This window comes from Gallus gallus, chromosome 4 (genome assembly GCF_016699485.2).
Source record: "Gallus gallus isolate bGalGal1 chromosome 4, bGalGal1.mat.broiler.GRCg7b, whole genome shotgun sequence".
NCBI lineage: Eukaryota > Metazoa > Chordata > Aves > Galliformes > Phasianidae > Gallus > Gallus gallus.
In genome coordinates, this window is record NC_052535.1 from 64,500,449 (window position 1) to 64,516,164 (window position 15,716).

The 15,716-nt window shown below is 39.6% G+C and overlaps 1 protein-coding gene and 1 long non-coding RNA gene across 2 annotated transcripts; one reads left to right on the forward strand and one right to left on the reverse strand.

Moving 5' to 3' along the window:
* The first annotated feature begins 42 nt into the window (after nt 1-42).
* Nucleotides 43-8,999, forward strand: LOC121110755. Its single transcript, XR_005859796.2, has 3 exons — nt 43-149; nt 235-363; nt 978-8,999. It is a non-coding gene; the product is annotated as an uncharacterized LOC121110755 (long non-coding RNA).
* LOC107053246 (exocyst complex component 1-like) lies at nt 5,995-12,166 on the reverse strand. Its single transcript, XM_015285541.3, has 3 exons — nt 11,950-12,166; nt 8,168-8,295; nt 5,995-6,258 (listed from the first exon to the last, which is right to left on the reverse strand). Exons 1-3 carry the CDS (start codon nt 12,068-12,070, stop codon nt 5,995-5,997), a joined length of 513 nt encoding a protein of 170 aa, XP_015141027.1. The 5' UTR covers nt 12,071-12,166.
* Nucleotides 12,167-15,716: the final 3,550 nt, after the last annotated feature.

Here is a 15,716-nt window from a genome sequence, read left to right on the forward strand (position 1 = left end):
TCCTGTCACCATTACCCGGGAGAAGAGGCCGATCCCTGCCTCACCACAACCTCCTTTCAAGTCGCTGTGAACAGCGATGAGGTCTCCCCTTATTTTTGTATTGCTTATTTTTTTATTCCTTTTAATTCTTCCACAGCTTATTGAAGCAGGTGAGTGCACTCCTATTACTAAAAAAATAATTCCTAGAAAAACCATCATCACATCCAGATGAGTGACACTTGATATGGTAAACAGCCACCCCAGGGAGAGCATGATTAGTGAAGAGTATGTGGGATGGAACTTCGGAGCACACTGAAGACCAAACTGGAGAACAGCTGGAGAGATGCACAAGGCCCTTTTTCACTTCCGTTTCATTTTTGGAAGGTTAGTTGTTGAATAGATGTTTTTGTATTCAGGGAGTGGAAGGCTGATGATGCTCTGGTGTGCACTCATGGGGAACCATTTACTTGTAGATGTACATGAAGACATACGGCATTCAAATGAACACGGTCCCACTCCTCCAAGGACTGTGGGAAAGGTCTGCAGAGCTGATCTTCAAACAGCAGCTCCTGCTGCTAGTGGGACGGCCTTGAGTAGTTCCCACGTGCGTGTTGCTGGAGTGAGCTGGCCCCAAGGTGGGGGAATTTGGTCTTGTGTAAATGACTTTGTATCCCTTCCAAAATTGGAATGTCTTTCTTAAACTGTTAGAATAAAACTACAGTACTTGTCAAATGCCTAACGGTCAGTGTAAGAGCACCAAAAGGAAGTATAGGCAGGAATTAGATTGAAAACTTTGCCTCTAAAATGTCATTAAGCCCAGACAGCATAGGACAGATATGGTATAATTGAAAACAATTTGAAGTGGAAGGAAAGGCTCCTCTGAGCTTCTATTGCATTGGGATCAGCAAGAGAAAAGGGAAGTTGGATTGAAGATGCAGTGGGATATTTATTGCAAGTGTTTCATTTACACTCTGCTTGTTACATTCACTTCCAAACAGTGACAGTCTCCCCAGAGAGAAGCCAGTGGACTTCTTCGAAAAGCTTGAGCTGCATGTTTCGATTTGTACATCTCTGGCCAGAGTGAGAGGAGGTGAGCCCTTGTATCACTTTATAGCTCCTTTGTTAATGTTTGCACCATATGAGAAAGTTCCATACCAAAGTAAGGAAAAACTTCTTTCCTTTGAGGGTGACAGTACAGGAAAGTGTTACCCAGGGAGGTTGTAGAGTCTCCTCCTCTGAAGATATTCAGAACCCACCTGGATGCTTCCCTGTACAACCTACTGTGGGGAACCTGCTTTAGTTGGACTGGATGATCTCCATAGGTCCCTTCCAACCTCTATGGTTATGTGATTCTGTGATTAGTTCCAGCTCATGTTCTATAGCACTCCTACAGCTTCCTTCTCAGCTGCAGATCTCCTCCCAGCCCCTAGAAGCAGATCAAAATGCTCACACCTGTCAATAGCACAACTGCAGGTGTAGGAGGGGAACAGTCATTGTCTGCCAAAGTTATAGCTGTCCACGTCACTCAATACAACTTCTTTGAGAAGGGGCTGCCTTCAAAATCAGATTGAGTCAATAAGTCTCCAAAAAGAGAGAGCTGCTCATGCTGTTACTGTGAAGTATTCATCAAGCAGGACCTCAGTTGTTTTAGGACCCAACTCTCTCCCAAGTTGCACTGCAGGCCTGTCATGGCATGGGAGATACAACTCTGAATGGAAATCTGAGCAGAAACACTTTATTCTGTGGCAAGTTTTAGACTTGGAAAGTAATGACAGAGTTGATGTCCAAACCTGCGTCAGCTACCTGTAGCTGCTGTTGAATTCAGTGAGAAGGGGAACTGCCTTCCTCTTCAAATTGCACCATGATCACAGAAACCTAGAACCATTGAATCACTAAGGCTGGAATAGACCTCCAAGATCATCTACTCCAAACATCTACCCACCACCAATATTTCCCCAAGATAAAATGTCCCTAAGTATATCATATAAACGTTTCTTGAACACGGGGATGCTTGGAATACAGACTCCTTGAATGACCTGAGAAGACACTGACCAGCCTCTTGGAGAATGTCCATTTGCTCTGTGAGCTATGACCTGTACAAAAATTGAAATAAATGGCTTACTCAAGCCAATTTGTGCTACAGAAGTACCGCATTCTTCGTGCTTGCAGTCAGACTGCAGAACATAGCCAGTTCTTTCATGATGTGTGAATCGACCAGGGTCCCCCTCATCTTCTCTTGAATCTTGGTGAAATTATGTTAAAATTGAGTTCAGATTCTCTCCGCACATCTTCCATGCCATTGTTTTCCACTGGTGTCCCATCCCTTCTTCCACAAAAGCTTGTTTTGCTGCAAAATGACCACTGTATTACCACATTTGCCACATACCTGAGCACTCCCTGGTGTGCTGCAAGTGTCCTGTGCCATGTAACCCAATGTGCACAGGCTTGACACATAATCTTGAGGGCCATGTACTGCTACTCTTGGCTTTAGCAGCTACGTCTCGTGGGGTATGTTGAAAAGAGTGTGGCCAAGCACATCAGGGGAGGTTCTCCTCACTCTCTACTCTGGCCTGGTGTGTCCACATCTGGAGCACTGAAGTCCTACTAGCTAATAGAATTCAGGCTACAGTGTGGGAAAAAGAAGAAGTTATGGATAGCAGCTTGGAATTGGAAAAGGGTGATGACACTAAGAAAGCTTAACTGAGAACCTGAATCACAACCATTGCCACTAAAAAAAATGTGAAGGGTCTTAGTAATTGGAGACTCTTTTCTGAGGGGCACCTAGGCATCCATCTGCCAGCCAGATAACCTCTCTATAGAGGTTTGCTGCCTGCCAAGAGCCTGCATTAGGGACATCAAGAAGATAATATCCAGTACGATAATGCCAGATGACTGTTATCCTCTCCTGCCTTTTCAAGTCAGGTCTCACAAGGCTGTGACCAGGAAATGAAAAGATATCAAAAAAGACTTTGCCTTGGGAAGGTGTTGAAGGGGGCAGAAGCACAGGTATTGTTCTCTTCCGTCCTCATGGTGGGAGACTGGAATCTGGGCAGAGGAGAAGAACTGACCAGTCGAATGTCTGGTTGCATGAGTGGTGTCATGCCCAAGGCTGTGGCTTCTATGATCTAGGTAGTTCCTTTAACAAACCGGGAGTGGTGACATAGGATGGGATGCAACTGACCAGGAGATGCAAGAATATACTAGGGAGCAAGCTAGCTGGGCTCATTATGAGGGCTTTAAACTAGAGGTGCTGGGAGAAGGGGATGAACTGCTGAGTTACAGGGAAGAGCCAGAGAACCCTGTCAATCTAGGAAGCAGTGGGGGAAAACCTCATATTTGTCTGAGAGGTTTGTGGGAAGGCTCCTTTAGAAAGGCAGTGCATCTGAAAGCCCAGCTGAAGTGCCTGTATACCAATGCATGCAGCATGGGAAATAAGCAAGGGGAGTTGGAAACCATGGTGCACTGAGAAAACTTTGGTCTTATTGCCATCATGGAAACATGGTGGGATGATTCATGTAACTGGAACACCACCATTGAGGGCTATAAACTTTTAGAAGGGATAGGCAAGGTAGGAGGGGCGGGGAAGTTGCCCTCTATTTTTAAGAGTGGATAGACTGCGATTAGCTCTTGGTCTTGGTGAAAATTATCTGAAGATCATGAACTCCAGTGGAGCCTCCTCTTTTTCTGTTTGGTTGGTTGGTTCTTGAGGGGTTTTGTTTGTTTGTTTTTGTTTGTTTCTTTGTTTTTAGCATGGATCTGCAGGAATCTTATTTTTCAAGTATGGAGAAAAAAGACAAATATAGCACCAGTAGCTCAGGAAGTCACCAACTGCAACTTTATTTCAAAAGAATGCTCTGAGGTATCAATTATTGGAGATTCTACATTTTTTATTACCATATGAAAGATTCTTTCACCCATAAAATAATTCTTTGTGCCTAGTAAGCAAAGAATTTGTTGACTTCACAGAAAACTTTGTTAACTTTACAATAATACAGTCCAAAGAAGACAATGTGGCATAATATATAACTATAATCTGCTTTATACATCCTATTGTAAAATGTCTTTGTACAGCCTGGATGTTGGGTAAATACTTTTTGTAGTGATAGATCAAATGCTGGACTGGGTTATCTCAAAGACGTTCTGAAAAGAACAACTGCATTTCATAAACAGTAATTATAAATACAACCCTTCTCTCTAACAATATTTAGGTGACAAATGTAAGATATAAGTTCTCAAAAATTGCTGAATATAAGTGTTAATCCATATAAACTGCCTTCACAACCATCAAGGTGTACACAATTATTAAGTTTTGTGTTAGAATGTGTGTAATTTACAACGCAAGTCTGGAATAAATATGTAACTTCTCAAGATAATCAAATACATGACCTTTTTATATACAAGCAGTAGGCTAGCATCTAAAAAGAAAAGTAGAAAGCTATACATTTTATACAGTTTTTCAAATATACTGTCACTTATTGGATTTTATTTAAATTTTGAATCCAAAGTACATTTGCACAAATATTTTCAAAGGTGAGAGTCCATGTGAAAGGCAACAGTGAAGACCAAGTCATAATATCCTTCCACAAAAAAAAAGCTATGATGGCAGTTACTTGGAGAGGACGTTAACCTTGTGATTTTCTAGGAGCTATTAACATTTATCAACTTTGGTACTTAGCTGGCTTAGTCTAGTGCTAGTCTCTCTGTACTCTCTTGACTGCCAATAGCAAAAATGAATTTTCTCCTGCAGGAAGTTCTGACCATAAGCTTTCCTGAATCACCTTTTGGGATGGCATTGCTTTCTCTGTTGACTGTGGGGGGAGCAGCCAGCTAGCTTTATCTGGGTGACACCAACCAATATCACTGTGCCTCTTGTTGAAATTGTTCCTCTTCAGCTCTTGGTTAATACAGCTTTAATTCATCCTGTATTTCTACTGTAACATTATGCTGTCATAAGTCCAGCTGTTATTTTTCTGTAATGGGTGAGATCTTCCCAACCACTCAGTAGAATCCACCCCACTTTCAATGCAAATGTAAGTATTAATACATATTTATGTAGTGCACTGAATATGCTAACATAGCTAGACACTGGTGAAAGTTACTCTCATAATTCTATGATTTTTGAGAAGTCCATCACTCACCTACAAAGTAATTGTAACTCATTGCCAAAAACTACTATTTACATAGGGTTTCCAGTAGTATGTTGTTAACTCTTGGTCGTGTGGCAGAGACAAGACATAAACAGTTTCTGTTCCCTAACCAGGCCCGTTCATGCACATAAACAAGTTGCAAGAAAGAGACATTAGTGATATAAAAGAAAAAAAAGTTCTCAAAGGTCTGTCAAATAAAATAATTCTGCTTGAAAACATCCATTTTATGTTTCTATGACAATATCATAAATAATGGAAAGGTCAAAGGAAGCACTTGATATTCAGGAGGAAAAATCATTAGAAGTGCATAGGTGAAAAACTGGTCCCACAGTACATAAATGCAATACTCCAGTTCAGTAGGATGAATATTGATTCATGTATTTATGTAGGTGTGATCTCTTTAACAGGGTTCTGTATTTCAGCACATTTGAAAAATGGAAACACGCATCATTCTTGTACAGAATTCTTTTTTTTTTTTTCTCTATTTTTCTACTTCTAGGATGTAAATGAACTACTAATGATATTAAAATATTTTTAAATATTTCTAGTTATTCATGAAAAGTAATTTATACCTCTATGAACGTATAGCAAATGCTGAACTTAACTTACATTAACAACCACCACTGAACTTAAGAATCACTGTCTTTTTGTTGAAAGCCTCATATATTTCTATTTGCCAGAGTGAGGCCCTTCTAATAGATATAAATTAATGGTCAGTTGGACATCAGAAAAGGAGGTTTCCCTTTGGACTTACAGGTGAAATTAAAAAGCAGGTACCGCATATCACTTATTGTCATTTTCATCAGATAATTTACAAAATGCTGGTTAGCAAAATCAACCAGTCCCCTTAATGTTATAAAATACATCTTCAGGACAAAGGACATAAGGAGAGACATAAAAGGTTGGAAGCATAAAAGCATATTCTCATAAGTACTAGGCAATCCCTATTGTTGGATGACCAGATCGAATCATCATTTAGGTAGGTGCTATCAAAGTTCACAATCTTCAAGTCCTTTTTAAGATACATTTCATTCAGATTGCTTAGTGTTCGAGCAAAGGTATATTTAGATGCGCAACTGTATGCCTCCATACTGTAGACTTTGTGGAAGTGCATATCAAAATATGGATTATCCTAAAAAAAATCGAGAACAAAATTATTACATACATTGCAGACATCAGAATGGCAATTTCTTGTTTTCTGTTTACCTACCTGTAGGCTTTTTTTTTTTTTTTTTCTCAGTTTTATGGATTCAAAAAAGTATTAGCTATGGACTTTGTGCATTTCAGCTATTCCTATTAAAGTCTTGTAAAATTTTACAAATTAACAGTTTATAATTAGCTGCCCTTCTTTGCCATTAGGAGTTTTGCCTGAGTAAAACTTTCAGACTTTGTCCAAGGAGGACACTGCACTTTATTGTGATTATACAATGCTGTTTTGAAGTGAACCAATTTGTCATGTTGCCTAAAACACACTTGCCTTGGACTATAACTATATGTGCCTGTCAGAAGAAGAATATTGATTACTCTTCCTGCCCAAATTGTAATTTTGTGTGCTTTCAAGCTCCTTGGCACAATTAATACCAGCAACAGCTAAGTTCTATTAAATTCTATGGATATGAATAGCAATATGATGAATATTTATATCAGTGCTAATCACCATGTAATGAGGAGTTTGTGGCTTATGTATGCTTTTCTGTAATCAAAAATAAGATTTTGAGCATCTGAGTTGTAGAAGGCTGAATAATCTCTGAAGGGTATTTTAGTTTAAAAAAGAAAAAAGAAAGAAAGAAAGAAAAAAAGCTTAAAAAAGAAGTTGAAAGTTAATGAGTTCATGTAGGCAAACAATAAGGTAATCTTCTGGCTGCCTCATCTGGTAAAGGGATAGGAACATCTCCAACTGCAAGATAACTTGGAGAGGACATAAAATATTATTAGCTTTTGCTATTTCCCTCTCTGGCTTAAACTGCAAAGAGTTTGTGTGATTCGTGGGTACTCTGAATCTGGTCTCACCTCCACAGTCTCCTAGGTTCCTAGTTTTAGAGTTGAGAGCAACGCACGAGGGACTGCAGACAGCTGCAGAGATCATGGCTAATTGCCCATGCAGGAGCTGTGGAAGACTTTTTTGAAAAGGGAACAGTTGTCAGAATGGAATGAGTACAACTGGAGTCTGTCATTTTCCTTGAATCAAGACTCTGAAACCCCTTTTGTGGGCTCTTGATTTCTATGTCACCTGGACAATATAATCTGAATTCTATTTTATGTTCATTTGAAACATGAAAGGTAAAAAAGTAGTTTTCTCCTGAACTACATTTTATATGCATGGATGCCTGTTATAACACTTCACCTACAGTAAGACATTATCTTCAAAGCACTCTTATGGCTTCCGTAAAATAGAATTTAATTCTACTTTTGGTGTTCTGTATAAAATTGTATATTGTATCACAACCTCATTTACCCTTCTGTAATTGAATCTGAGAGATTATGACTTTTTTAGCAGTAACATCAGTCATACCTAGCCAAAGCTGTTTTATTCAGTTATTCAACTGATGCAAGTAATGTGAATGAAATTTAAATTATGTGAAAGATGATGTTTTACATATTGATATAAATTCTCTTTGTTGTACAAAGAACAGGTTCCTAAATTCAAATGGAAGGAGTAGATTCTCCAAAAACATAGTTTCTAATACACTGATCTTAATTCAAATTTACACCAGGAATTGCGTGTTGTGAATTTTTATTCCCAGTTACAATGAACAAATGAGAAAACATCCAGATTGTCCCTCAGATCTCAACTGGAGAAATGAAAATTAAAATAAACGAGAACATCTCTCCTTCTCCCCACACCCCAAACAATATAAATGCAACCTAGACCCTCTCACATGCAATAAACTCAAAAATCCATGGAGATTTTTTGTTTTGTTTTGCTTTGCTTAAAAAAAAATAAATCAGATAATGTCCTTCAATTGCATTTCAATACTTGTATTCCAAGATGCAACACAATAGAAGTATATTCTGAGTATTTAATAATACATAACACTTACAGTATCTGCTTCTTTTCCATCAATCATCTCCAGATCTTTTAAAAACCACTTTTCAACTACTTCATATTTCTCTTCTCGATCTCGAAAGTGTTTTACCATACATATTTCTACTTCTTCACTTTTAGTCACTGCAAGACAAAAATAGTTACGATATGCAAGCAAATACTTTCTAAAAGTTCTAATAATAAAATACTTAAACTTCATTTAAAATAATAATTTAAATGATGATGTTAGTAGAAATAGGCCAGTGTTCCCAGCCTATGAAACCAATCTGTCTTAAACAGATTAAATATTTAACTTCCCTATCCTGTGAAAAGGCAATCTTATCAGTGCAAAAGCCTCTGGTTTGAACTCACCAACAGTGCAGTGAAGGCCCAACTCCAGCATTGGAACTGTGTGGATAATCCACATATCCTGCTTACTTTGACAGTGAATCCTTTGGAGTACTGAAGTCAGAGAATTGCCAAATCACTACCAAGGCTCTTATGAGTATGACTACTTTCTGTTCTGAGGATGAAATTCTCTTACGGAGCCACTACTTTTTAAACAAAACTCTTACCTTCCTATCAAATGTGTAATTATGTCACTTAACAGAAGTGACACTGAAAATACTTCTTAAAGCTCCACATTAATAAGTGCTATCTTTGTAGAAATTACTATTTTCTGACTTAGACAGGAGATGAGAATAAAAAGAGAATGAAGACATTCCTTGTAATAACTACCATTGTTAATTGATTACATTGAGTGCTGTGTAGAAGATCAGACTTCTTTAACATGAAACAGTTAGTGTGAAAAGCACTGGAGCCTGAAACACCTTCTGCACATCCAACATAGCAGCTGCTGGGCAGAGCACTTCCCCAAGCCACCTTGTAGACTAACATAGCGAAGCGCTAACCTTTGACATCATAATGTGATGCTACAGATGAAGGACCAAAATTCTTTCTTATCTAAATTCTGATATTTAGATAATTTTGAAAATCCTGGAATTTTGAAAATCCATTCTGAAACTCGACTAATTTTATCTTATTTATGTTAAAATGTGCTTTGCTTCTGACTTGTTTATGAGATGGTTACAAAATAAAGACAAACAAAGGATTATGTAGCTTCTTTCTACTGTAGATTAAAAAAGGGGAAAATGTTTAAATTAATTGTAATTCTCTCAGCCCATGGCTTCTCAAACAGCCTGCTGTGAAATATATATCACTAGCTTTTTTTTTTTTCCTTGCTTCTAACAGTCGTAGTTGCTCAATGGTTTTTAATCAGAAGATCACTGGTATATTACCTTCTGTGAACAATATTTTCATTTACGCATCTAGTAGGCTACTCATAGAAAGTTTTTTTCTCACTTTCATTTTCTCCCATTTTGTTTGCTTCCCAGTGAAGGAGCACGTCGTCTCCCTCAGAGTTAAAAGAAAACAAATCTAAACCCAAAAGCCCACAGTCCTTTCAGAAATAAAAGTAGATGTCCTAGGCACCTCTGAGACCCACAGACTACCATTTCTCTATCACTCATGTATGAGCAGAAATTGTTCAAAATAAGGACAGAGGCAGATGTGTTTAAGAAGCTGCTCTAGTAAGAATAACGAAGCCAGGAGCATTTTCTGCTCGGTGGTGAAACCTGGGTGGACAATTTTCATCGATAAAATTTTAATTTTCCTGCATCTTAGATATATCACTGGGTCCTGAATTCAGTTGACATATTCAAAGACAACTTTATTTTTTATATATAACAGGAGCTTAGATCTACCATTACACTCATTAAAATCTCAAAGATTTTCTTGTGGCAGGAATGATTATGGCAATGCCTTCAAGAGCACAAATCATCTCTTAATGATTCCATGGATTGAAGACCGTTCTGGATTTTCTCTATTCCACTGGATAGTCTGATGTTAGCCCTGCCATTTTTCTCAGTCAGACCAATGCAGACTTGTGAAAGCTGAATATGGCTGCATTTCAGCTTTGCATTCTGCCAGGGCTTACAAAGAAAGCATTTAATGAAAGGATACGGTTGTATTCACACAAAAACCTAGGTTTTCTTTGATGAAAAAAGGAAGTGAAATAAGACTGGGCATGTGGCACAAAAATAAGATTGTTCAGTTATCCTTGACAAGAGTTTATTTTAATATAGATTTGAAAAGGTATGAACTTCTAAACATTTACCTACATGTAGTTTGATTGTTTTTTGTTTGTTTGTTTGTTTGTTATTGGTTTGGGTTTTTGTTGTTGTTGTTGTTGTTGTTTTTTGAAATACAAAGGAATTTGAAATACAAAGGAATACAGTGAGGATGTATTGTGAGGGTAAGATTTTAGAGAGAGTACAGAATCACAGCAGATTACAGTAACGTCTGGCAGATGAATGCAACCCATTGTTCAGAATTAGAGTACTACTCTACTTACTACTCACTTGACTATAGCTGAATATATTAAGAGAGTTTATTATTAGATACTCTACATACATTTTCCTTTATGTCTTCAGTGACAATCAATCAGTCAGGCTGATTAGAGGCTTTCTTTAATGGCTTGTTCTTCTCTACCTTAAGAAGAAATTTTTAGTTAAAACTTTATAGGCAGCAAATGTCTTTTCTCCTCTTTGGATGTTTCCTAACACCAAACTGTTTAGTTCTACTACAAAAATCTAATCACGTTTCTACCAAATTGTTTTATAAACTATGAATCAGGTTGGTATTTTTGTACATTTAGAAGCTCTTTAGTGCTCAGGTATCCATTTCTTAAAAGAAAACTATTTTTACAGTCCTTAAGTACAAAATCTCTTCTACTAAAATCATGTAGCTGATGGGAACAGATCTTGCTCAATATGTCCATTAATCTGTAAAATAAAATTATTCACCAGATGTTTACAAACATAAGGATCACAGAATACAGTTGTCATCATCCCATACTGGCCAAAAAATTCTCAAGTACAGAGATGATTTCTATCTGCTCTGTGAGTTCTGATCATCAAGAGGAAACAGACTGCAAAAAGCATTCCCTTCAAACCGACTCCTTATATCATAGAATCAAAAAGGTTGGAAAAGACCTCCAATATCATCTAGTCCAACTGCCCACCTATCACCAATATTTCCCACTAAATCACGTCCCTTGGTACAACATCTAAAGGTTCCCTGAACACAAGATGCATGAGAATTTTTCTCTTTTCCATCAGCTGCCAGTATTATAAAAACAATAATTAAAAACACAATACAGGCTTCCCTGGAACCATGTTCTAAAGACACTAAGAAACCCATGGACTTGAAATCAAACTCAGTAAAAAGCTAGATAATTAATTTTGTCTCACAATCTTGATTTAATCACAGTTCTTGCTAATTACTAATTCAAACATGTATTTGTTTAAGCTATAAGCCCAGTTACTTAAGTAACTGGGCAGTATGCAGGACTTTAAAGTATGACAAGCGATAGCGCAAAAGCTCTGAAAATGACAAATGCTTCCTGCAAAGTAGATGTATTGTTATGCTTTGTTTTACAAAACAAACAAACAAACAAACAAACAAACAAAAACAAACACCCAACAAATTCCTAGTAGAGTGGTGCATTGCTCTTTCCAACAACCACTCCAAGCGCTGCCGCGTCCCGCACGTTTGCCAACAGCTAGGCGGAGAGCCTCGAGTCTCCCTTCTGGTTGGAGAGCTCATGCTCTCAGTAAGGCGTAGGAAACAGCACCCCGGACAGCGCCAGGAGGCACAGCCGCTGCTGTCACCGGCCGTCACCCGGCACCCGGCACCCGGCACCCCGCGCCCCGCACCCACCGCGGGCAGCCCGGTTACCTGCAGCGCACAGGTAGCAGCGCTCCGCACCCGAGCCTTCCACCTCGATGAACTCGTGCAACCGCAGCCGCCGCGGCCCGAAGAGCCTCTTGGCCAGGTCCTCCTTCACCAGCGAGGACATGGCACCCGCCCGGCAGCGAGCGGCTCGCCGCGGGCCGCCCAGGCTGCCACCGGGGGGACATCGCCGGGCGCAGCCCCGAGGGGCTCCGCTGCCGGCCCGCAGCCCCGGGAGAGCCGCGAGGCTGCGGCACGGGAGCGGCCGGGCGGCACATCTCCCCGCCCCGCCTCCTCCCTCCCTCCCTCCCTCCTCCTCCCGCCGCGGGACGGCCCCTGGGCGAGCGGTGGTGCAGCTGTTTGCAGCTAGGGGGGAAATTACCGCGTGCTGCTCTTTACAAATGAGCAGGCATAAAGACTCTTATCCGTGCAACAGGAGTATTCAGAGGACGGGTGCAGTCAGGGGGCACAGGTGTGTTTCCAAGTGTGAGAGGCTGGATACAGCAATGGGAGCAGTTTTGGAAATGGGAGCAGTTCTGCCACCCTGCATGTGGGTGGGTAGCACCCGGTGTACAATTTATTCCACTAGTTTATGGATCTGCAATTGCCTATTTTAGTGTTTTAACTCCTGACTGCATGTAAAAGTTGAAGGAGTGAAAATAATAATGAGGTTTTTCCAATACTATTTGAATAGTTCAGTGCCAGAGACATCCATGGTGCTTTGCTGACACGAAGCAACATGAAAGCAGTTAGAATTGTGTAGGTGTAAAACTGGGTAGAATAACCCTGTCTTGTAGACTGTAAGTGAATTGTACAGGCTTTTTGGTCCCATGTATTTGGAAAGATAGTTGTGGTTCTTGAATCTATTGATGAATTGTCATCTCTGCTTTGGGAAAGTAAAATTAAGCTTTAGGTTTGGGATGTATGTTATCACAAAGCATAAGCCTGCAGACTTTGGTTTCTCACCACCGGTGTTACCACCATCACAGTCAGTGGGCTCAGTGCTGGTACTAAGTGCTAGAGGCCTCGTTGGGAACCTGATAGCTCAGGTTGTATCTCTGGTACTTGGTTGTTCTTGTGCAGATTTGAAGTAACAGATGTAGAAATGCTAAAGTACCTTCAGAAAAAGATCTTCAGCTCTGGAAGAATTATCTATCAGTTTTCCCTTGTGAGAGGTTCAGCTAATGGCAGCAAAACTGCCTGGATGGTGAGTGACATGGCACTGGCATCCTGGAAGTGACAGAGCTGAGGCAGTGGCGGTGTGGAGCTCTGCTCTTTTCCCCTCCTGGATGTTCCTTGGCTTATTGGAGAGGCACTTTGAATTAGGTTTTATTTTTTCACAATTCAATCAAACTCTAAGCCATTTTCCCTCAGTTTTCACAGGAGTGTTTTTTGGTTTGATGCATTAACATCATTCTCGTCTTTGGAGATATTCTGCAATACTGATATTAAGCCGCTCTGGTCAGCAGTGCATGCCTGGTATCCACATGTACTTTAGCAGCTCTGTACTGAAAGCTGTGTCTGCCATTGGTGGGGCAGGGCTGTGCAGCTGCTGTCTGAGCAGTACTGAAGGATGCACAGCTGCTGCTCTATCTCCTGCATTCTTGTACAGGCAGAAGTGCTTGGACGACCTTATGCTGTGATGTAACTGTTTTCTTTGTATCTCCTCTTAAATCAAATTACATTTCAAAAAAAAAAAAAATATTAGAGAGATTAAATTACTTCTGCAGCATGCTTTGGTACATTCTCAAATACTACACCAGGACACTAAGTGACCACATCACGGTTGCCTTCGAAAGGCAACATAAGTATGTAAAGAGATGTTACAGTGATGATTTTAATCATCATATTTTGATAAGAAACAGGAAAATCTGTAATTCAGTGTTGTTCTTGATGAGAACACAGCGGGACAGCCCTGGTGGGCTGACAGTGGGATGGCCCGTAGTCATTTGGACAATGCCAATCAACTTTTTTTTTTCATATCTTTGGTATACTTTATAGTTTTTTTTTTTTTTTTCTCATGATTATATTACATTGAGGAGTAACGTCTGTCCTATTTTGGAGGTGACTCACAAAATAACGTTTTTCTTCCAATTTCTCTACTATTTTACTGACTTGGGTGAAAGGGAAGTAAAGCTCAGTAGGCTTAGGAATTCATTCTCCCTTTACAGCATGCACAAAGGCAGCTCTTATGTCTCCATGTCTGGTTACCAGCATATAACAGATTTTGTAGGATGATTCTTACAGAAGGTGAAGAGCATCTGCAATGTCTGCACAGTACTTCTTCCCTGCTTACATATTCTTCCACTGTTTTTGTTTTCTTGTTCTGTTTCTTTCTGTTGCTTATCTTCTGGTGTTATTTCTGTTCTCTTTCTCTTTTCTTTTTTTCCCCCACTCATAGTCAGAAACACACAACTCTTAAGGATTTAGAGGATCCTTTTATCTGACTCATGCAATCCCTCATATTTTATACACAAACTGGAGTTTAGCCAAAAGCAGGTCAGTACAGCCATAAGCATGCATGAAGAAGTATCCACAAATCATACTACCGTAGGAAATCCTTCTGCTCTGCAAATTGAAGCTTTCCCATTCGACTCAAATTTAACACTACTCAGAAACTGTCAGTAGGAACCTTCACCTTAATATGCCTTCTTGCTGGTGTTGTTATTTACTGAGTAGAAAAAGCCACATTGCCACAGTCTTCTAGAAGATAAGCAGATGTTTTGATCTATGAGGTTTCCATTCCATCTTAGCCATAATACTGTAAGACAAAATCCAGACAGTTCATAACTTAAAGCCAACAGTTAGGCAGTAACTTACACAGCCAGAAAGGGCACACAAATGGTGGTCCAGGACCAGGATCCTGACATCAAGCACCCCTGTCAGCCCTCCCTACCTGAGCTCTTCCCACATGTCCACTTATAGAACAAATAAAACTTTTTGTTGCCAATGCCATAAACAAAATTAAATCCAATCTAACTTGGATTTGTTTTTAACTGTCAAAGTAGATTAATCGCAGATGTTTGTGGAAGCTATGCACCCCATACCACAGTCTAACTGTGATCTACAAAGGGCCTCTCTACAAAATGAAGTATTCACCAGGGAATTGTATGAGACCTTTCTGCCAAATATTAATTATTCCTGTTCCTTTCTGTGCCCTACCATTTCCATGCAAACTTACATTTTTCCTTACTCTACCAAGGACATTCACTTAAATAGAGGTACTAGCAGATCCTAATAGGATAAATCTCACCATTTTTAATCTTTGTTATTTCTCAGACACACTGTTCTGGGAAAAAGCAATTCAACAGCTTCAGAAGCAGTTTTTATGATGAGTCTTTATATTCCTTTGTATCTACTGATGTGCATTAGTGTATACATCTAAATGATTACCCTGGGGCTTGATCCAAAACCCATTAGGTCAGTAATAAGATTTCCTTTAATTTTGGTGGGTTTCAGAGTAGCCATTAGTTGAGCAGCACAACAGTCACCATGTTTTCTGTTCCCAAAAATGAAAGGATGACCAACGGTGTTTGCAAGTGTTGTTAATGAATAAATTTCTAGCACTTACAAAAACAATCTTAAGAAACAAATAATGACTGGGCTAAGTCCATGTAGAGAGAGAAGACCAATTTGCTACCTTTTACTAAGGAGAAGAATCCTACTGCCATCAGTAGCAGAGGGGCTGCCCCCCAGGAAAGGCAACTCAGGAGCTTAGAGTGACATTTCCTTATTAAAAACAAGCACGTTGACCAGGTCCTGCTGACTGGAAT